This window comes from Acipenser ruthenus, chromosome 3, assembly GCF_902713425.1.
Source record: "Acipenser ruthenus chromosome 3, fAciRut3.2 maternal haplotype, whole genome shotgun sequence".
Taxonomy (NCBI): Eukaryota; Metazoa; Chordata; class Actinopteri; order Acipenseriformes; family Acipenseridae; genus Acipenser; species Acipenser ruthenus.
The window spans coordinates 67,890,968-67,914,926 of NC_081191.1; the positions used below are offsets into that span (position 1 = coordinate 67,890,968).

At 35.8% G+C, this 23,959-nt stretch overlaps 1 protein-coding gene across 2 annotated transcripts in view; it reads right to left on the reverse strand.

Annotated features, from left to right (window-relative positions):
• The window catches only part of LOC117435279 (lethal(3)malignant brain tumor-like protein 3), a 115,619-nt gene that overhangs the window by 36,515 nt on the left and 55,145 nt on the right, over positions 1-23,959 (reverse strand). For both annotated transcript variants that reach the window (XM_034058322.3, XM_034058321.3), the window contains 3 exons: positions 6,026-6,199; positions 3,396-3,584; positions 280-359 (listed from right to left, as the gene is read on the reverse strand). In XM_034058322.3, the coding sequence (XP_033914213.1) occupies positions 280-359; positions 3,396-3,584; positions 6,026-6,199 (443 nt within the window). The remainder of the gene's footprint in view (positions 1-279; positions 360-3,395; positions 3,585-6,025; positions 6,200-23,959) is intronic.

Below are 23,959 nucleotides of genomic sequence, written 5' to 3' on the forward strand. Positions count from 1 at the left end.
GGGGAATGTACTTTGTATTTGTTGTCAGTATGTTTCAATTAAGTGTCTGTGTGGTTGGTGATTAAAGCTCTGCACTTTACAACATGAAAACACAACCCTTTATGGTTGTGTTGTCATGTTTGTTGATGTGATCTTTATATTTAAATGCTGTGTCTCTAAGGGTTGAATGAGCTGTTTAGTACTCATTTCTTTATGATTTTTTATTTTTTTTTTAAATTCTAAAAATAATTCCTCTTGAAATTCAAAAAAATATATATTTATGAAGACATAAATAATTACCTCTAAATTGACTGTGCAAGTCATTATCATCTTCTTCGTCGTCTTCTTTGATTTTCAGATACGTCGCTGACTGAGCAAGCCTGGGCAGAGAAGAGAAAAAAGATCCAGCCTGATTATCCTGTGAGGTGGAACTAAATCACTAAAGCAGCAGTAATTTGACTGAACAGCATGGAATAAACAACACTCAAGCGGAAGGCAATTGGTGGCATTATTTAGTTGCTTGCACAACACACAATCTTAATCCCAATCTGTGCTACAAATTACAGTTCAGGATAGGTTATTGGATTTTTTTGATGTGAACAATTTATGGCTTTTTTGTTTTTTAAATTGTATACATTGCATTAAATATATATTTTAAGATGTCACTTTTCATTTCTTTGAGTTTTATACAAATGATTTTCAAGTTTTATCCTATTTATTTTTTTAATTGTGTGGTTCTGGTTAGCTAACTTTTCCTTTAGTATGTGTACATACTAATAAAAATGCAATAGCTATGTATATATTTTTTTAACATGTATTTTTACTGGGATTTTAACAGCTCTCCAATAAACCAGGTAAACAGATTAAATCTTACCAACCATTGTTTTATACACATTTGATACTTTATTGTGAGGTTTTAGGTGGAGGAAGCACATTGAGTGAAAATTGATCAGAAAGGCATCAGTCAACAGAATCATATTTAGGTTTGCAAAATCTGTATGTTGTGCATGTATTTGAAGAACGAATCAGAATCAATTCGTGGATACCAAGATTGAGTGGGATAAATGAGCAACAATTACAAAACGCATATCATTTATCTATTAACAGAAACCCAGATAGCATGGTGTCAGATAAAAGAGGAAAACAATGCACTTTGTATTCTTTATTTTTCTTGACAGGGTCCATGTCTAGTTTTTATTGCTGTGCATGTTAATTCTATTCCATTGTTTGTTTTATCAAATGATGCTTTTCCATTGATTCTACTCTGCACAGATCTGAAACAAGCCTGGGAAGTGTGCTACCAGGCATATTCAAATTGGCTCATACAAGGTGGAACGGTGCCCTGTGCAACTCAGAATGTGGCATTCTAAAATAACTGTCATCATGGCTCTGCGTCAACAACAACAAAAAAAAAGAGCTGCAATTGTTTTTAACCCTATGTAAACATGGTAGTTTTTAAGATAACAGTAGCTCCAAATACACTTCCCACTGCATTACTTTATTATTATTTTTTTTTTTATAAGCGATCCTTAAACCTATCTGGATCAGTAAGCGTTCATCAATTTTAAAACCAAATGAAAGAGGAATATCCTAGGGGCGTTTTAAAAGCTTGTGTTCAACATTTTCTTGTCTACAGTGCCTGCATGGTTAGAGATCAAAGTTGTAAACGTAGCCAGCAGAGAGAGAAACAGCTTCCTTGTGAGTGAAATAGGTCAATGGCTTGCCTCTTGAGGTTTTCAAAGGGAACAGTGGCAACTATATGCAAAACAGAAGTGGGTCAACAACCTTATTGAGGCACATAAAACGTGTCAATACGAGTACTAACATCACAAGAAACAAGAAAGTGGTCTGGTTTTTAATTCAATATTAGGTCCTCTGCTCTTCCTAATCTACATTAATGGCTTAGATTCTGGTATAGTAAGCAAACTTGTTAAATTTGCAGACAACACAAAAATAGGAGGAGTGGCAATGATCATTCAAAATGATCTAGACAGCATTCAGAACTGGGCAGATACATGGCAAATTACATTTAATATAGAAAAGTATAAGGTACTGCACGCAGGCAATAAAAATGTGTATTATAAATACCATATGGGAGATACTGAAATTGAAGAAGGAATCTATGAAAAATATCTAGGAGTTTATGTTGACTCAGAAATATCTTCATTTAGACAATGTGGAGAAGTTATAAAAAAGGCCAACAAAATGCTCGGAAATATAGTGAAAAGTAAGAACATAAGAACATAAGAAAGTTTACAAACGAGAGGAGGCCATTCAGCCCATCTTGCTCGTTTGGTTGTTAGAAGCTTATTGATCCCAGAATCTCATCAAGCAGCTTCTTGAAGGATACCAGGGTGTCAGCTTCAACAACATTACTGGGGAGTTGGTTCCAGACCCTCACAATTCTCCGAGTAAAAAAGTGCCTCCTATTTTCTGTTCTGAATGCCCCTTTATCTAATCTCCATTTGTGACCCCTGGTCCTTGTTTCTTTTCTCAGGTCAAAGAAGTCCCCTTGGTTGACATTGTCTATACCTTTAAGGATTTTGAATGTTTGAATCAGATTGAATTTAAATCAAGGGAAGTAATGTTAAAACTTTACAATGCATTAGTTAGACCTCAGCTAGAATATTGTGTTCAGTTCTGGTCAGCTCGCTACAAAAAGGATATTGCTGCTCTAGAAAGAGTGCAAAAAAGAGCGACCAGAATTATCCTGGGTTTAAAAGACATGTCATATGCAGACAGGCTTAAAGAATTTAATCTATTCAGTCCTGAACAATGAAGACTACACGATGATCTGATTCAAGTATTCAAAATTCTAAAAGGTATTGACAATTGTGACCCAGGGGACTTTTTCGACCTGAAAAAAGAAACAAGGACCAGGGGTAACAAATGGAGATTAGATAAAGGGGCTTTCAGAACAGAAAATAGGAGGCACTTTTTTACACAGAGAATTGTGGAAGACTGGAACTCCCCAGTAATGGTGTTGAAGCTGACACCCTGGGATTCTTCAAGAAGCTGCTTGATGAGATTCTGGGATCAATAAGCTACTAACAACCAAACAAGCAAGATGGGCCGAATGGCATCCTCTCGTTTGTAAACGTTCTTATGTTCTTATGTATTAGGATCTTGTTAAGAAGAATGACTCAAAAACAGACAGGCTATCACAAAAATAAGGCAAATAAGGACCGCATGAAAGCTGAGAGCCTACTCGCTATACTCTACAATGTTTTTCAGTAGCAAAATCCTGATGCATCTGGTGGCTCCTAGTGTTGACTAATTAGAAAACAATTTCTGCTGTGGGGCACTGGGCTAACTTCCTTTAGTATCCAAGGAACAACCCAGAGGACAGTCGCAGAGGGGGCTGAGTCAGAAGCCTTAACTTAACTGATAAAAAAAAAGTTTGGTCTGTTGCCTACCTGCTTTGTAACTTAGATTTTTTAACAGCAGGAGTGAATAGTTTATTTCCCTGAGCTTGATGATGACTGTTGTGTTCTGTCTTGACCTTGAGGTCTTGTTTCTCAGCCAGTGGATATCCAGACAGACGCTGGTGTGCCGTGTACCTTCCTCTGAGACGACCTGCTCCATTGTACCCTGACACTGGGCTCCTGTAATGAAAAGTATTTAAAATAAAATAGTTTTTAAATTCAATTTCAGAGATTATTTCTCATTCTTGCTTTCACTTCCTTATTGGATACAGTTTACTGTAGCAATGTATTTCTGGTAGAATATTTGCTAATTAATTTAGCCCAGAAAGTTCCAGTACTTTGCCTACAACTATATTACACTATGTAACACAATTTTTGTTCCTGTGTAGTAAGTGTTATTTCCTAATTGCTTATGCCTCAAAAGTATAGAAAATGGCTATTATTCCCCACAAACTTTGCTTTTGTGACCAGGACAGTGATATTTTGAAATTTACCTATTTCCAATGAGAAAACGGGCGAATTTGTGTCTTTTCGTTCACATAAAGTCAGAAAAAAACAACATATGAATCCAAATTAACATGTATTTATACTAAAGTAATACAAAAATGACTACAAAAGATTTAGAAGTGAGTAGCTTTTCGAGATTTACGATTATACTGTAAATCACTTTCACGAATCAGCCCCCAAATGTAGTCTCCTATCATGTTCTCGTTATACTGTCCTTGGTAGCGGCGTTCAAAGTCCAGTATATCCTGGTGGAAGCGCTCGCCTTGCTCCTCCGAGTACGCTCCCATGTTCTCCTTGAATTTATCAAGATGAGCATCAAGGATATGGACTTTGAGGGACATCCTACAGCCCATTGTGCCGTAGTTCTTCACCAGAGTCTCAACCAGCTCCACATAGTTTTCGGCCTTGTGATTGCCTAGGAAGCCCCGAACCACTACGACAAAGCTGTTCCAAGCCGCTTTCTCCTTACTAGTGAGCTTCTTGGGGAATTCATTGCACTCCAGGATCTTCTTTATCTGTGGTCCGACGAAGACACCGGCTTTGACCTTTGCCTCAGACAGCTTAGGGAAGAAGTCTTGAAGGTACTTGAAGGCTGTCGACTCCTTATCTAGAGCTCTGACAAATTGTTTCATAAGGCCCAATTTAATGTGCAGTGGTGGCATCAGCACCTTCCGGGGGTCCACCAGTGGCTCCCACTTGACGTTGTTCCTCCCCACAGAGAACTCGGTCCGCTGTGGCCAGTCCCGCCTGTGGTAGTGCGCCTTGGTGTCCCTGTTGTCCCAAAGGCAAAGATAGCAGGGAAACTTGGTAAAACCGCCTTGGAGACCCATCAGAAATGCCACCATTGCAGCCTCTTGATGCCATCTCAGAAAAATGCAGATATGTATCCACTTAGGCAGCTGGAACTAAACTGAACTGGTGGGCTTAAGGCCCCTGTATATATACTACTATTTATATCACTGGAAAGTTCTAGAAGTTACTCCAAGTTTACTCAGCACTGAATCTATCTGGAATGTTCTGGAAAATAGGTAAATTTCAAAATATCACTGTCCTGGTCACAAAAGCAAAGTTTGTGGGGAATAATAGCCATTTTCTATACTTTTGAGGCATAAGCAATTAGGAAATAACACTTACTACCCAGGAACCAAAAAAAAAAAAAAATTTGTTACACAGTGTTATTATTATTATTATTATTATTATTATTATTATTATTATTATTATTATTATTATTATTATGCAGATGCTTTTATACAAAGCTACTTACTGAAATTAAACTAAATATAAATATGCATACATACAACATTCATCAAATAGATTGTATTATGCATTTCTTCACCCAAACCAAATCATTCTCATTGATCTTCAATGATAATGCAACAACTGATATTCAGCTGTTAGAAAACCTCAAGTGGAGATCTCTCATCCCAAATACAATACAAGAACAAATATCATAATTACATTTGCATTTAAAACCGACAGTCTACTACTAAAAAAAAAAAATTACACAGCTGAATAAACGATCCACTAAAAAATGGGAAACCTGGTATTGTACTGTTTTAAGCACAGGTGGGTGGGGAAGAGGAAAAGGAGGAAACTTCCTAGGGGCAAAGTTATAAATGCTTTTCCCCACTACTAAAAAGTAAGAAGTCACTTTAAGAACATCAACTCAGGTAAAACCATGTATTTTAGCTGAATCCCCACATCCGGTTGCTAATTTTGTAATACATCAGTTGAAATAAGCAAGCCTTAAACCAGCTACAGTTTGCGACAATAAGGGGTGCAACTGTTCATCACTGTAACTGACAACTTTATGGCTTGCTGGGAAAACACCCTGCTTTATCTTGAGCCTTATGCACCACATCCCCAGAGCTGTGGTAAAACGACTTAAGCTCAATTTACATGTAATCTGTTTCTGGATCACAACAAGCTTTTCTGTTAGTTCTAGCAGGAACTGCATTCGAAACCAAGCCCCGAGAAACATAAGTAATCCAAAGAATACTTAACTCTATTTAGAAAACACTTTCCTCTTCTGACATGAAGGATATTGTACATTGTTTTTACCCATAATATGGTGTATGATATTTAGTAGAAGAAAAAGAGAAGAGCAAACTTACCTAGAATACATATTATATTCCTCAGGCTTTTCATCTGCATCAATACAATAAAGCTGCTTGGTTTTTGGTGCCAAATGTACAGGGATGAAGGTCATTTGTTTCTCTCCTCCGAGACGATCCTGAAGTATCACCTCCTTTTTCATGTTAATCTCTGAGTAAGGGCAGCCGAAGGCACTGTTTCATTAAAGAACAGAGATTATTACATAATCAGTCTCAGTTCTTAGAAAATAAAACCTGAAGGCGGTCTTAGCGTCGATAAAATCAAAGAACAGTACAGTCAGTGTAAAATTAGTACACCTTTAAATTAATTTATTGGCATTTGGGCTGCTTACTCAAGGTTCCTCCCTTCAATAAAATCTGATCTGGGGTTAACTGTGTGGTAAGAGCAGGTGACAACTTACAAAAACTCAGATGGGTGTTAATAAAGGTTTTACTGTATTTGTTACACTGAAACCATGGCTCATAATTCTGAGAGAACTGTGTCACCCAAGCATAAGGGAGAACTACTTTTGCATTGACAGGCAGATAATAGATGTCAAGGGAAAACAGTTGCAAATGGAATGGTATGATGAGCCTGTCTTGCATATACATTTTATCAGTCTGTGGGACATATTCCCTGAATATGATAATAACACATGAACGTGTATTGGAAATGTAACTGGATTCATTAATGAAACTGTGCCTTGAGAAACAGGGCAAACTGCTGTGTCTTGAGAAGAGGGCCTCTTGTTTGCAGACATACTGAACTTTGTGACCTAATGAACGAGGTGACCGGGGCTAGATGGCACCTGAACTGAATTAGGCTGAGCAGACAGTGAATTATGTACAGATAATTCACACTTGCAACAACAATCGTTTTGACGCAAGGAAGACATAAATTAGTGATGTCCCAGTGGAAAAGGACATTAAAACATCAAAGGACTGGGAGTTTAAAAAAAGGCAAGATACATAAATGATCTCATGAAAGTGGCTACTCAGCAGAGTGAAACGACCATAAATATCCAAGCAAAACTAAACATTTTGCGCTCCGCGTCGAATGCTAAACAAGGTGCTGTCACTAAGCAAAGCTACAACTCCGGGCCCAAGACTGGACTCTGCCTTAAAACGGACCCAAGAAGAGGATGCAAGCTGCAAGTGAGTCAATGACCACAAGCAACGAGACTGAGGCCCGGTTGGAGGACTGCCGTAAAACTTACAGCGACTGTTATCAGACAAACCAGTCTGGGTCTGTTGTACACCTAAAATCACAGTATCCAAAAGAAACTATGCCCTGCTATCTGCATAGCTAAAAGATTCAGCGAAGAGGACAGAGCAGATGGGCGCTGTTGTGGATCCTATACCGAGGACTGAAGACTTTTTTTGCAGCTGTTGTTGATTCTACCTAGAATTTAAAGCTTTGTTGCCAAGTTTGATCCAATGTAAGACTGAGGACTTTGCTGCTGAGAGGAGAGCCTATTGTACTGGACACTTCAACAAATTGAGTTTCCAAACCAGCGGACCAAAAGTCTAAGCTTAATTGTAACACACTCACATAGAATTTAACTGTTAATTATTTAGTTTGCACACTGTGTGTGAAATAACTTTTATTAAAACTTGATGAAGTAACTATAAGTAATTTACCTCATATTGTTGTATGAAGAATTTATTTAAAAGTAAACTTTCCATATCCTTAATCCATATACCATTTATAAGCTTAATGTGATATATTCTAAGATTGTCTGCATCATTTCAGTTGAGGTTGTGCTTGTATGTGGGTGTGTGTGTGTGTGTGTGTGAGCAATTTACTAGCTACGTCACAGCTTGCTTGAGCTGCTGCAGTAGCTGCGTTGTTTGTGAGGAGACAGGCGGTGTCATATTTCAATTGCTTACTAGCCAGCATGAGTGCAGTGAGAGTTTCTGACTTGTGTTTGGTGCTTAGAGACTAAGATTTACTTTCTGACTTATCTGATTTCTGTTTAATATTTGTGTACTTAATAAAATACTACTATTGATTAAACATTCCTTGTGTCTAGCGTGTATGTGTGTTCATAGTAAATCCTCGATCCTCAATTAAATATTATTAATAAGAGAACTAATCAACCCAGATAAACATTAAATTATCAATTATTGAATTGTTCCTACAGTTCCTCTTTGATGCAGTGCAGAATCTAAACCCAACACATGCTTGCTAATGTGAATACACAGCACTGCGACTAGGAACACCAAGGATATTATACATAGCAGATTACAAGTATTAAAAAAAAAACATCAAGTAAATTGTAAAGCTGTTGTTTGATTCATGCACATTGTTTATACTGCGTCTGTTTATCAATTACTAATCCTCTTTCCAGATTTGCCTCCTATTATTATATTCACACCTTAGTAAGCTGTATAATGGACAGTATAAAGGAAATCAATACATCAATATGCAGACTAAATCACCAAAACAACTGTAAAACATTAAAAAAAGACAACTAAAAAGATACATCACCCAACCTAGGAAACCTAGTAGCAGTATAGAAAATGTGCTATGAATCGGATGTTCAGTGACATGAAATAAGCTTTTATGTCTAAAGAACGTCTGATGCTTTGCAAAATATGTGTCTGCACTATTGTTATTCTGTATTTGTTGATGAGCCAAAATCAATACAAAATAGGTTGTACACATAGGTGGCAAGAAGACAGTTTAGCTGATAACTAAAAACATTTACCATAAATGACATGATAATTCTATATATTTAAAATAAAAAACTCTACACAGTTTTAAAGTATTTAAAAAGTGTACATTTAAAATATTTTTTCTATAATTGCAACATAAATGTATACTCAAAATAATGTAATCATTAACATTACATCCTGTAGTTTAACTTAAACTATTAAAATACAATTTTAAATTTTAAAACACACATCTCCAACATATTTTATCTGTCTGCTGTACTGTGCCAAGAGTATTCATTTCTCTTGGTTGCTGAAAGTGCCTGTCGATATCACAAAGCAAAACAGGGCTAAAAGACCTGAGCTATTCCTGCTGGAGAAAAAAAAAACACCTTTCTTTGTAGTCCTTACAATTAAATATGAGATGATAAAACATATGTTTACAACAATATGTTTTAGCTCATGGAGCTCTTCAAAAAACATAAAAAAATACTTCTGACACTTCGGCTCTTCCTACCTTTTGTATGCTGTATTACACCTTTCTAAATAGCTGAAGATTATTAAGAGAATAACATTTTCACTCTATGATGAAATACACCCTATGATTACCTAGTTTGAATGTAAAAAAAAGTTTTAAAATGTACTCAAATTCATTTTTCTTCAGAAATGTCTCCATAAGTGTAATTTAGTGATCTCCTACCTAAAGTTCTGACGTAGTTAGAGTCTTTTTAGTTTAATTATTTTTGTTTGTGTCATGCACAAAAATTAAATGGGCTCAGTTTTGTTTGGACTGAATTACATTTTCTTTATTTGATTTTCTGAAGCAAAAATTATTATTAATCACTAACTGATTGTGTTCATTCTTTAATAAAAGCAAAATCTTAAAAGTGATATTCTATTTGTGTGTGTATGCTTTGTGGGGCAGTGAGGGGGCAAGTAGATTTTTAAGAAGGACAAGTAGATTCTTCGAGCATTTTGTCCCTTGGACAAGAATTTTTTTTTTTTATTATTATTGCACACTCCTGATATATGAGACATAAAACCGAGGTCCTATTGAAGTGACTCTGCAGCAGCAGCTGTTGATGCATAGTTCATCCCCTAGTCTCTAAGTCGCTTTGGATAAAAGTGTCTGCTAAATGACTAAATAATAATAATTACATACACCAGATTCTGCCAAGTCAATGCCAAGGGGTAAAGGTGTGGGTCTGGGTGTGGGTAATTGACAGGCAGGGGTGAAATTACAGGCATTATTGCAGAGGGAGTATTTTTAACATTAGGGAGATAGAGTATGTTTACAATTAGGCATGCTTTAAATTCAAAGGTAGAGCACAACACACAGTCACGATAAAGAAGTGCTGTTAACATATCTTAATGACTGGTGAAATACAATTAAAGCTTCTGCAGTATGTCCACTGTTTTGTCATTTCATATCTTTTCACAAAACAAACATTAAACCTTAAAGCTACAGTCTCCAGTGCAAACCCACATCATGAAAAACCACATTTGAAGGTGAAAACCGCTAAAATAAAAAAGTAGCTACATTTAAAAAATATATAAACACATTAAATTTTCGGTACACTAAAATAAAGGGCTTTACACAAAATTAATAAATTAACATCCAAAGTAGCACTATAGCATTAAAATGTTCAATACAAAAAAATGGTGCCTGAGTTACAAGCTCTTGCTCCAAAATATGGATTGTAGTGTAACAACAGGAAAGCGTAATCTGCGGAGTCTGTATCATCTGATCCGAAACTGCAGAACTCCACATCTTCGTTATCCCTTCGATAACCCGAACCCTAACCCTGAATCATTAATGAATCATTAATAAATATCATAAAACTACTTCTAAGCAGTTTTTTCTAGTCACATGAGCTGCGATATTTACCCTCAGGCATTATTTGCGCATGGTTATTAAAAACCGGAAACCAATGGTGAAAATGTGACTTTCAGCTAAAAGTTGGTGTGGGGCGATATTCATGTACTGAAAACAACTAAAGTACAACCGATGTACATATGGGAGCCTGCACTACTGTATAGTGAGGTTTCTAATATGCATATGCATCAATGGATCATTCAAATTTCAAGAAATCTACTCTTCCCTTTAATGTAAAAATCAATAAAATACTGTTTAAAATACAGTACAAGAATTAAGAAGTATCATGTTTTACTCTCATAATCCTTTAAATCCCTTTTGTCTTTCAAAGGCAAAACAAATATATATATTTTTGCATAATCTATCAAATATGACCATCAAAGGGAGTGAAATGATCTGAATACAGAACTGGTGTAACAGAGGGAGATTTTCAGAATATTATACAATGATTTTATATTTGTATACATTTTTGTTTTTAATTCGAGGTTAAGAGATATGTAACTAGTCATATTGTTCTATACAGAATTTAATAACCACCTTGCTATGCAGAACTACAGATAAATCAGAAATGGGGAGATTTTCTGAACAGAAACAAAGAATTTCCACCAGACAGCAACATACAGGGAATGTTATATTGAATAGTTTGTAAACGAGTTTCCAAAGCAATGAAAATATAAAGCTACCATGTGTATTGTTTTGTAAGAATTAGCAATAGAAGTTGTGGCAGCAGAGGATTTTCAACAACAAAAAAGTATATCAGTAACATACATACAGCTTTAAAGTCTAATTTAAAGCCACCAGTATGATGATAAAGTTGATAAACATGAAATATATTAAGCGTATATACAGAATAGTTTAGAATAAGAAATGGCAATTCAATATTTAATCACAATTTGATAAACTGTTCCCCAGGTTTTGGTTCTACTCTCAATAAATTATGCTAAAGCATGTTAATCCCAAATTTCATGACACTTGGATAAGATGTTCTCCAGATTTATGTGACATTCAGACAGATATGACCATACAACCCCCCCCCCCCCCCCCCCATATCTCCAGCATCTGATAATGTCAATAATTTATGCTTAATAATATTAATATAAAGTTTCATGACAACTGGATAACCAACCATTTTAAATACGACCACCTCCTCTATATCACCTCCGCAAGGGGGTTTCATCCCCAGCTGGAGATAATTACACCAATAACAATGACGATAATTAGCAAAATTATATTAAAAAAAGACTGGTTGATTAACTATCTCTGGCCATAATTTGTTTTTCTTTTACACGGACCTTTTATGTAACCATACTGTATACTGACCCATAATAGAAATGTATTGGAGAAATAGCTTTTTCCAGTCTGGCAAATATTGATTCAATCTGCTTAACACCTCCCACTGGTCTCAGAACATAAACCTTTTCCTGCCCCTGCTAATCAGCAAACTCAAATCACTTCCTTTTCCTAAGAAAGCGTCTCTGATCTTGCACAATGGCATTTGGAAGTTTTTGAAATCGATGTTTAGTTCAATACACGTTTTGAAAACTGTTGTTTTCTTCCTCAGCAGATTAGAACACTTATTGTAATAAAAAGACTCTTACGTCAAATGTCGAACATAATAATGAGCTCAGATGTTGTTACCAAAGACACGTCATAGCCAAATACTGTATAACTGTTAATTTCTTTGGAGTCTCTAGGGATGAAAATAAGACTCCCATTGCACAGCACTTTGATCCATTCCTGGTTTTACTATGAGTTTAATAAGACACACCTGAGCTTGTTACCTGTAAACTGTGGCTAATCAAGCTCGTAGTGAAACACTGAATGGGTGACTATGCAATAGAAGTCTTATTTATCTCTGTAGACTCCCATCACAAAAAAAACATTAATCTTTTGAACTGAAAATAAGAATTCAACAAAACAAATCCCTGCATTCCTAAAAAAAAAAAAAAAAAAAAAAAAAAAATCCCTGTATTCCTATACAATTGCTTCTCATAACATTAAGTTGCATCTAGCCTGTAGCATCATGCCAGCACATTCTGTCACAGCAATACGTTTTTTTTTTTTTTTTAAAGAATTCAATGGGGTTGGTCAAGCTACAGAAATAGATCTTGAACTTAATGTGAAATATTAACTGTAAATGCATTATATAGCCATTGTAGAAGCATGTAAAAATTGCAAAATTACTGTGGTATACTTTTATAAGGGCAGTGGGACAGGTTTATAGATAACAATATATTTTGATTCTTGTGTGCTTAACAGTAGATATTGATGTTGTGTAGCCTTGTAATACAAACTGTAATTAAACAAATATTTTAAAACTGAATTTACAGTGTGTTCCAGAAAACTGACTTGAAGGTACAGCCTGTTTTCTAAATCATCTGTTTATTGACAGCTCTGCGCTTTAAACCTAGAGTGCTGGAGAAGTGCAGAAACTTCAAATGTCTGTTTGTGATTGTTCAGTGACGTTACATTTTCCAATTTAACTTAAAGAAAAAGCTTGCGTCAGTATGCATATTTACTTCTAATAAAGAGTATTTTGTGCAGTTTGATGACAGACATTTATTACGAATTCATATGCAGTCATGCATATACAAAAAAAGGATAAGAGAAAGTCCTTGTTTTAATTTATTAATTAAAATATACATTTTAAACGAAGCCTGCAAATGCCAAGCTTAATCATACAACTTTTACAGAACATGACACTTCACACACTGCCCCCCACCCCCCCCAACTGCGCATGACATTAAAAGGAAAAGTAGGAAACGTAGTGATTAAGCTTGACAGCCGCTGTGTGTGGGAGGGTGAATGCCAGGTAACAAAGCATAACAGAAAGGAAAAAATGTAAAATATCAATTTGATGTCTCTTTAAGCTTCTGAAAAATGTTCAAGTTCCATTAGTAGGGTAACTAACCTTGACAAATCTAACCTCTATCAGTCTTGAAGCTGTAACATTATCCACAAAAAAGGTTTCTTGTTTGCATGACGCAGGTTAAATAGTTGTTTTTGGTACTGGGATTTGAAAATCATGTTTTGATTGTTTATTTGAAATAGATTCAGTATATGAAACAAGTAGCCATCACATGGGGGAAAGTAACATAACAAATTACTATATTACTTAACTAAAGTGCAATATTAATGCTAAATCACTACATTATCACGTTCTTTACAAAAAAGAAACAAAAATTGTCTTTGAAAAAAGCAAACACTGAACCCACAGGATATTGGTGCTTTCACCTTACTCTGTATTTTCCATTTTAGGGTCCTCGTTCAAAAAATGGGGACCCTTATGCACAAGGTGACCATATGGCTCTGTGTTCACTGGGACAGTTCAGGTGTTTCAACTCACAACCCAATGCATTCTGGTACGTTTTACCTGTCTCATGTACCATTCTTTCCTTTAAGACTGAGCCATATGGTCACCTTACTTCTACAGGGTTAGAAAATCCCGCTTGCCTGAGGCGAATTAAATCTGAAGAGGACTAGTTAAATGTTTGCGTAGTCCTCTGAGCGAGTGCTTAAAACAAATGTACAGATATACTCTCACGTTCACAGTCTTGAGTTAAGAAATGCAGGAAAAGTCCATTGTAGCAGTGGAGAATAAGCAATCATAAAGCTTACAAAACAAATCACTCGGAACTGAAACCTCCCTTCATCTCCCCTGCAATGCCAACCCCACTTAATGACGTTACGTTTGTGTTCTCCGTCTGCGCGGGATGCAAAGTTTATTGGACGTTTGATTTTACTGAAACACGTTGCATCTTTGAATTAAATGTAAGGTAATTTTACAAAAAAATTGGAGATTTATAAACAGATAAAAAAAAAATAAAAAAAGACACGATAGAAAAATAGGCCACGTTTCTAAACATTTTAAATGCTGGCTGGTGAGCGGTTAAATAACTATGAATTGCTACCTACAATAATTAATGTACTCACACGGTCTAAGAGTCTGAATTTAAAGACAGTACGTTTCACTGTAGCCCTCAGGATTAAATTGTTAGCTAGGTGGCTAACTTTTTTTTTTTTTTTTTAAATTATCAGTGCGAGAAAAACAGTTTAGCAAGCACAGTAGAATCTGCCAGAACTGAAGGACGCTGAATCTACTAGTTTGGATACTAAACACCTTCCGGTTTGTCAGAGCCGCCAGTCAATGCTTTTTACTTTTTAAATGCTGCAATAATAGTTCTGATTGTGATAGTTCTAATTGTGTGCCCTTTGTAAATTAGGGCCTTTATCTCTGAACGCAACAGCGAGTGTGGCATAATGTAGATTTAATGGGAGATAGAAGAATAGCCCTTAAAATACATTTCTGCAAACCCCACAATTTAAATACCGGTATGTAAGATAAGCACGATAAAAACAATTGATGCCTAATATGTTAGGGACCCCAACTGTTGTTGTTGATTCCAACTTAGACACTTCACAATTCTCGATTTTATACAAATATTTTAAACCTCTTTCATGTTTCACATTCTTCCCTGCAGTCCAAAAGCATTACATCATGACTAAGTCCTATGTGTGTAATGTGGATGCACAAAACATTAATACGTACAGCTGTCTGAAGTTTCCAAAGTTACATATGGGTTCACAGCTACGGCCAAACGTTTTGCATCACCCTATGGAATTAATACATTTTGCTTCATAAAGTCGAATGAAAACCTGCTGAATAATGTTACCTTAACATATTTAATTATATACTGCTTTGTAGTTTGCTATTTGCTTAACAAAAAACTGAAAAATTGAAAAATGTGACATTTCAAAATCCAACATTATTATTTTTATTATTATTTATTTCTTAGCAGACGCCCTTATCCAGGGCGACTTACAATCGTAAGCAAAAACATTTCAAGCGTTACAATACAAGTAATACAATAAGAGCAAGAAATACAATAACTTTTGTTCAAGCAAAGTACAAGTTTGACAAACCACACATCCCACACACACACGTCCCACATGAAATACAGTATTTCATGTGGGTCCTCATTCAAAAAATGGGGACCCTTATGCACAAGGTGACCATATGGCTCTGTGTTCAGTGGGACAGTTCAGGCTTTTCAACTCACAACCCAATGCATTCTGGTACGTTTTACCTGTCTCATGTACCATTCTTTCCTTTAAGACACACACACACGTCCCACATGAAATACTGTACTACTATTATGGCTTCTGGTAGACTTTTGGGGTATCATGCAGTAGTTTTTGTGATTAAATAGCAATCTTTATTATTTAGCAGGGAATTAGCCAGATTGCTAATAGCATAAATCACCCTTGCTAGGTTGAAGTTGGCAAAAGACGAAACTCTGTAGCTTATATTATTAAAACAGTATAATTTCTGTTTTCTATTATTTGGTGTCTTCAGTATCATCGAAACAGCATAGTCTGCATTACCGCTAACTGACATTCTACAGAATGACAACGGAAAAAATAATGATGCGAGATTCTAAGTGAAACATACATACAGTGCAATCCTGTTTGACTGAAATCTGTGTATTGTCTGTGAGATTGCAGAATATGTCAATACATGGTATTGTTAAGTCTTTAACTGACATGTTTCCTTCAACATCTAATTTCTACTTTTTTATTTGCAACAATATGACTGATGTGACTGTTAATGAGACCTGAGTTATTTTTATTATACAAAACAGGGGAACACTTATGTGCTGACTGTGTCCGTGCCTGGCTATCTATCTGTCACACTGTACATGGTGAACAAGATAAAAGGCTTGATAAATAATATATTAGAACAACATAGCAGTTATAAACTGTCAGGTACTGTTTGACTACGACAACCTTCTTAAATGTGGCTTCACTGGTTATCTTGGATGTCCTACTTTTAGCTAATAAACTGTCCTGAGACATTTGCCTCTCGTGAAACTATTTCGTCATCACTGCCATTACTTTATTTCCAATCAAAAGCCTGTATTGATTAAAGCACTTCAAGTAATTCAATCCTGTTGCAAGGGCCAGAAATCCTCCACTAATCAGTTAGTATTGATTAACTGATTATACCTAGACGCTATGGGCTTTATTTCCTTTCAAATGCGATGCATAAATATGTCCTGCAAGGTATAATTCAGGTTTCAGTAAGTTACCATGAACTTGTATGACATCCACAGCACGTAGAATAGATTCTCATCATTTATTTTTTCGCATCACTCCTTCAAAACTTAGCATTATTGTTAATAACCCTGATGCTGTGTTCTGCAGCACAGTGGATAGATGCATTTATCTCCACTGGTTTTAGCAGCGTTGCAAAAGAGCCTCCAGAAACGTAGTCAAGCAGTTCCAAAGACATAGCCTTTAGCCTATTATAACAACCACTGAAAGAGAGATTCATACTTTGTCACCTTGACATACATTCTCAGGAATGTATGCCAAGGAATGTCCACATCATGTTTCACTGCAACTGGATGAGCGGCTCTCAAGACATATAAAAAAGAAATGTAAGTGTGATATATAGTACTGCATATACGAATGGACAAATGGACATATTTATCAATTTAATGAGCCTATATTATCTATATCCTACATGGTTTCCCATTCCTCTAGATAATTGCAAAAATGTAATCCAAAAGGAGTATCCATTGACTGCCCTATTTTGAAAAATTGCTTTCAGTTCAAACTAACCCTGTCAGGGAAGAGAAGACCATCCTTTTAGATGTCATCTCACTAAACTCCTTTTCCAGAACTTCACACACAGGTCTGTCACGATGTGGCATTGTGAGCAAGCTAGATATACAGTACAGTATGTTTGGAATGAAGATAAGGATAAATGCACTACAGATGAATTTATAGGTTTACTTTCCAGGGCAGACTTTCATTTTTCATCCAAACCATTGTCAATCCTGCTTGCAACCTTAAAGCATTTTAATCAAACTTTTTCCAGACATAACACAGCTACACCGATACAGCGCTACATAGGTAGATGAAGCTACAGTAAACACAATGTGAATTTGTAGGTGTGGTTCACGTGTGTATGCTTGATTACTGAGGACTGAATTGGAGAACAGAGATAAATACAGTGCCCCCCTTCTTTAAGTTGCAGTACAGGAGTTCCAAGAAAATCCTAGCACATATTATCTGATGGGGATTCAGGACAATTACAGTACACAATGATAATGCAACTGCTTCTACCTAAACACACAGTGTTTACTGCTAGTTGTATACCATTTAAATAGTTTTTTTCTCCTTTGCACTGGAACAAACCGAATAGAAATCAGGCCAAATGTCATTGTAAACACTTTGTTTGTGTGCCTTAGGGAATGTGTGTGTGTGTGTATGTAGGGGTATGTGTGGTAAAGGTGATGATGGGGGTTAACAGGATTAAGCATTTTACATACAACACTGATTTGTAGATTTGACCGTCAGAATTCTTACTCTTTCATGTTCAGATTTTTTTTTTTTTACCTGCTAATTAGACCAAATGCCCTGTCTATGTTTCCACCAGATGAACACCTTAAACTGATAGGATTAGATCATTTCCAGCTGAGCTGTATAGGTCAAATATTGGTTGCTATTCAACCACATGAAAAAAACACAAGCCGAGTTCTGCCAAGAAATACATTATTTGATAATGCAGGATTTATAACACAAATTAGCCGGCACGTCAGAAAAAAATATATAAATGGAATAATCAATTAATAGCATCTATTAATAATGGTTTGGTTTACATGCAGTTTAGAAAATCTAAATATCTCTCCATTGTAATAAGAATAAGAAGTAGGATGGACATACCTTACACATTCCTCACGCTATAGGAAATGCACTGCCAAAATATAATACTGTGGGTAAATCGCCTTCTCACGCCAATATAAGTCATGCAACTTGACTAAAAACAAGTTTGAAAGCTGTGCCTTATGTTCACAAGACTTCAGCAGTGAAGATCCCTGCACAACTTTGTACTGTAACTAGTGCTGCAATCCTGGCAGTTTTCCAGCCAAATCTGGCTTGTTTTGAAAGCATCCAGCGGGTAAATATTATCTTTGGTGGTTTGGCTATATGCAATTGCCTGGGGTTCTTTTTTGATTGTGAAATAAGGAGAAATAAAAAGTAATTTTGTATTTGTCACCAATCTAAGAACTGTAGCAGTACAATTAGAATTTCTTTTTGTTTTTAAATGTATTTTTAAAGGAGTGCACCTGCCGACAATTCTGGACAATTTAATTTTATACTACACTCTGAACAATATTTTTTTTTCCCGGAACTACTGCATTTGATCTCAAAAGACAAGTAACAGCGATGCTTGTACTGTAAACTGACAAAAAAAACATGCAAAGCAGATATTTATGTTTTAAATGTAAGTGTTGGTTGTTGGCTGTTTTTGGCAGGTTTAAAAAAAAACAAAAAAAAAACAGACAGCGCTGACTATAACTACAGGTCGTAACAAGCAATTCTTTATTAAAATCTGAGATCTGTTGAAAGTAGCCCTGGCAAGCTTACTTGACCAAATAAGACTAAATAAGGATGCGAAAGGAGCTTCATTTTTTTCTATTCATGCGATACCATTTATATAACAGTGATATAAATAATTGTCTGCCAGTGAGTATGGAGAGACCTTGAGGGCACCCTATGTTCCTCAAGAAATAGTGTTTTTTTACACATCCAGTTCGGTTTCAAATAAAAGAGAATGGTTGCGTGGACTACTACAATGAAGACAGACAGACTTCTTTTACATTGCAAAAACATGTAATAAAGATGTGTTTTAAAATCTTTCAGTCACATTGTCACAATCAATAAATAACAAGAAAAATAAAGGCTTCTTCTGCAAGTGAGTCAGGCCATGATTCAGTAATAATATAAGGTTTCTATTTCTGTGGTATGTCAGGCGATTATAGTCCTTGTTGTGGTCAGCATTTACTTTATTTATTTTCATGAGACATAGGTAGACTTAAAAAACTCAGATCAGGATAAAAACAGAAGAGGACTGCTTACAAATCTGCTGAAGAACAGAGTTTTGGAGAAAAGCCATCTTGTTAAGAATACCTTGCTGGTTAGGTTGCCAACTAAGTCATTGGAGAAAATGTATTTGTCTAATTAAACAAACAGCCCTAGTGAATGTAAATTGATCCTAAGCAAATGCATTAGGTTGTAACTTGCTTAAGTTTAGTATCCTGGAATTAGGTTGTCTTATTTCAATATATTCAGAACTCTGAAACATTAGTTAACTTAGTAAGATGTCTATAGCCTGGGACTATATAAAAGTATACCACATATGTGAAACAGTTGTATTTGTGCAAATGAGAAAACCCTGGTTGTTCAGCTTTATTATCAGGGGATGAGAAGAACATATTCTGTATTTTGATTGCCAATGTTTTTAAATCAGCCTCTCAGTCTGGCGCTAAATGAGTGTACCACTGCGCAGATACTTCAATAGCACACTGTATCACATCACAGATATGACATGAATGTTCATTAGGAAATCAGTGTGCCAGGTGGCTCTGATAGTAATCTGCTGTGGTTGTCCATCAATGCAATCTCTGTCTTGTGTCCTACACATTTAAAACAAAGCCATGATTAAAACTGAGGCAAACTCCTGCTTGAGGAATGGTTGTATATATAATTAATAAATGTGACCACATTTTTACTAGCCAAACAATCATGGTTTCATAGACCCTGACTACATTAGGTAGTCCAAGATTAGTGCTAATCTTGGTCAAGATCAAGTTTTCACTCTGTATAGTTTACATTAGTACTCAACCATGAGCACCAAGGCACTTTCAAAAGAACTCCGGGACAAAGTTGTTGAAAGGCACAGATCAGGGGATGGGTATAAAAAAATATCAAAGGCCTTGAATAGCCCTTGGAGCACGGTCAAGACGATTATTAAGAAGTGGAAGGTGTATGGTACCACCAAGACCCTGCCTAGATCAAGCCGTCCCTCCAAACTGGATGGCCGAGCAAGAAGGAGACTGATCAGAGAGGCTACCAAGAGGCCAATGGCAACTTTGCAAGAGCTACAGGCTTTCATGGCCAAGACTAGTCAAAGTGTGCATGTGACAACAATATCCCAAGCACTCCACTAATCTGGCCTGTATGGTAGGGTGGCAAGAAGGAAGCCATTACTCAAGAAAGCCCACCTTGAATCCCGTTTGAAGTATGCAGAAAAACACTGAGGAGATTCTGTAGCCATGTGGCAAAAAGTTTTGTGGTCTGACGAAAATAAAATTGAACTTTTTGGCCTAAATGCAAAGTGTTATGTTTGGATGCAAAGTGTTATGTTTGGGTGCAAACCCAACACAACGCATCACCCAAACAGCACCATCCCTACTGTGAAGCATGGTGGTGGCAGTATCATGTTATGGGGATGTTTCTCATCGGCAGGGACTGGGGCACTTGTCAGGATAGAAGGGAAGGTGAATGGAGCAAAGTACAAAGAAGTTATTGAGGAAAACCTGCTGCCCTCTGCAAAAAAGCTGAAACTGGGACAGAAGTTCACCCTTCAGCATGACAACGACCCAAAGCACACAGCCAAAGCTACACTGGAGTGGCTAAGGAACAAAAAGGTAAATGTCCTTGAGAGGCCCAGTCAGAGCCCCAACCTAAATCCAGAGCCCCAACCTAAATGGTGTGTAGATAAGTGGAAAAAAGTGATCTGGCTTTTCTGTGCCGTAATACATCACAGATGCCAGTAATGGGTACCAGGACTTATTTTATCTGCTTTTATAATATTTTAGTTTGGCAAAACTATCTGAATATGTGAACAAACATTACGCATTTAAATGCATGAAACTCTGAGGCACTGACACAACAAAATGTGAAGAAAGTTCAAAGGGGGTGTAGACTTTCTATAGGCACTGTATATTGGCTGTTAAAAGGTTGTCTGTTATTATCTCCAAACCTATGTAGTCGATCTCTGTCAAAGCATCTCTCAAGTGAACAACCAGGGTAATGTCTAGTCAAACCAATCTCATTTATACTTGAAGACAGCTTGCCAAAAACCTATTGTTCAAATAATTGTTTATGCACTGCTGCCAACCCAGACTCATGAATGAGGCATAGAATACTGGTATTGCGTAAATGAAACACACAAGACTAGTATGTATGTAAAATAATGCATTTTTGACCTTCTGTATGTTATCTTATGCACTGCTTATGGTGTCATGATTGTGCCCAACCAGCAAGAGATGTATGTATTCATTTTTTAACCAGGAATACACCCATTGAGACAGAGGCCTCATTTACAAGTGTGTCCTGGCAAGCTTATCAGAAACAGACAGCAGTCATTTCACATCAGATTACACGGGGTGTTTGTTTGTTTTCTCTTATAAAAGTTTACTATGATAATTTAGCAGTTTCCCCATGTTTTTTTCTATGGTTATACTATTCATTTATCATAGTTTGCCATACTTTTTTATATGCTTTACTATATTTCTGTAGGCTTTACAATGCTTACCTATGTTTTACCATGCTTTTACTATACTTTATTGCACACATTTTTAGAAAGGTAAACTTTTTTTTTTTCTTCTGGATGTTCTTAAATGTCAATGAAAATATATTAATTATTTTTTAAACAAAACTGCTGCCAAAAATATAGACGTTGCTGAAAAAAACACATTTTCAATTTAAATTCGAGAACATGTTAAAGGATCACAAACTAGTATAACAGTAAAAAGCAGAAACTAGAGTAATGATACAGTATATTCATCATATAGTATAACAGGTTGATAAACTAGTGTTTCACCAGAGAAGAATCACAAACAACATATTATTAGTATGATTTACTGTGAGTTTTTTTTTTTTTTTATTTAAACAGTTTTTGATATTTTCAAGAACTTGATTAAGATCAGCATAGTTACTTTGCTTTCTTGAGTGGTGTACTGAACGCATTCTAGTTTACAATAGGTGAGGATACTAAAAAGCTTCAAGATCTAACGGGAGCAAGAGATATATTTTAATCGAACACAGAATCTGTAGTTCTCGCCCAAAAGCATGAAACATTATTGTGTGGGGCTGCTTCTGCGCCAAGTTCAATTGAAACAGCTGAAAGTCTATTTTATAATTAGTCTAATCAGTGCTTTAATAATGGTTTATGTTGCTCGGTTATCTGTGACAGGTTTAGCTTCTGAAGTGTTCTTTAGCAATCTTACAATTAGACAAGGGCCATTAAAGTGTACAAGCATACGTGTTTCAATAAATTTATTTCTTAGCATATTAATAAAATGCATATTAATATCCAAAAAGCTGTTTAAAAAACTATGCTTTTCAAGCTACAGGAAGAAAACACTCGAGGTTAAAACTAAACACATGTAAACCTATGCAAATTGAATGGAAATTATGTGATAATTAAGTGAAGGATGTCATATTTCTAAGCGCACAAGAATCACTGCACTGCCATAATAACAGCTATCCTACATCTATTTTCCTCTTGCTTCCTTATGAATACCACTCAAATGATGAATATAACTGCATGAAAAAAGCCCCCCCCCCCAACAAATTAATTAAAAAAGAAAAAAAAACTGTTGGGGAATTAAAGTTAAGCAAGCAGAAAGTAATGAGAGCTAAAGTTTAAATCATGGAGCAGAGCAAGCTAAATTAATTTGTTTATGTTCTCCAGAGAAACTGTACTGCTGTCTGACATAATTGTTGATCATTATAAATCTTTTGGTTGAGGTACCTGAAAGTCTGTTATAATGACTAATGTTAAATACTAAATAGATCCAATATGCATTAAAAAGACTGATCCTTGCAGATGTATACCCCTATACCCTTAACAAAATGAAATGATTCTGTAATTATTCAGTGGCAATTCTAACATATTTTCATAATTTGATATACACTTCATCATAAAGGGCTACACCAAATATACATTGGTACTCAACTGCAGTACCATGTAAATGTATGCAAATTTAACGTACCTGTGCTAGCATATCAGGAAGGCTATGCACTATTTGTTCCAAGTAACCCAGTGGTACTCCTAATGCACTGGTATTGCAGTATAATGGTTTCCAATGGTATTTTAAAACACTTATTTAAAGGTGATAGGCAAACGATTCAGAAATGTTACTGACATTAGAACAGATGTTACAAATAAACAAACAAACAAACAAACAAACAAACAAACAAACAACAGAGATATTGTTTTTATTTCTGAGCTTTGTGGTAACCGTCAACAGAAATTTTAGACTTAGGAAGAGTTCTGAATTTTCCGGTGTGTGACGTCAACTTTGCCGTTCAGGGCAAGCAAGTATATTGTAAACATATGAAACATCGTTGTTGAGCTGAGATTTTACAAAGAAAAATGGTTTATTGCGAAGTAAGAAGTAAATTGTTTGTGAACATAGGCATTGTGAAATTCTCAAAATATGAAAAATAATTTCCTTGAGCAGACCCGGTATTTGTTTTCGTGGCAACAACGTTTCCCTGTACATTGCTATAAACACAGAGTACACAGACACACTTGTTTCAAATAAAGGGAATTTAATTTAACT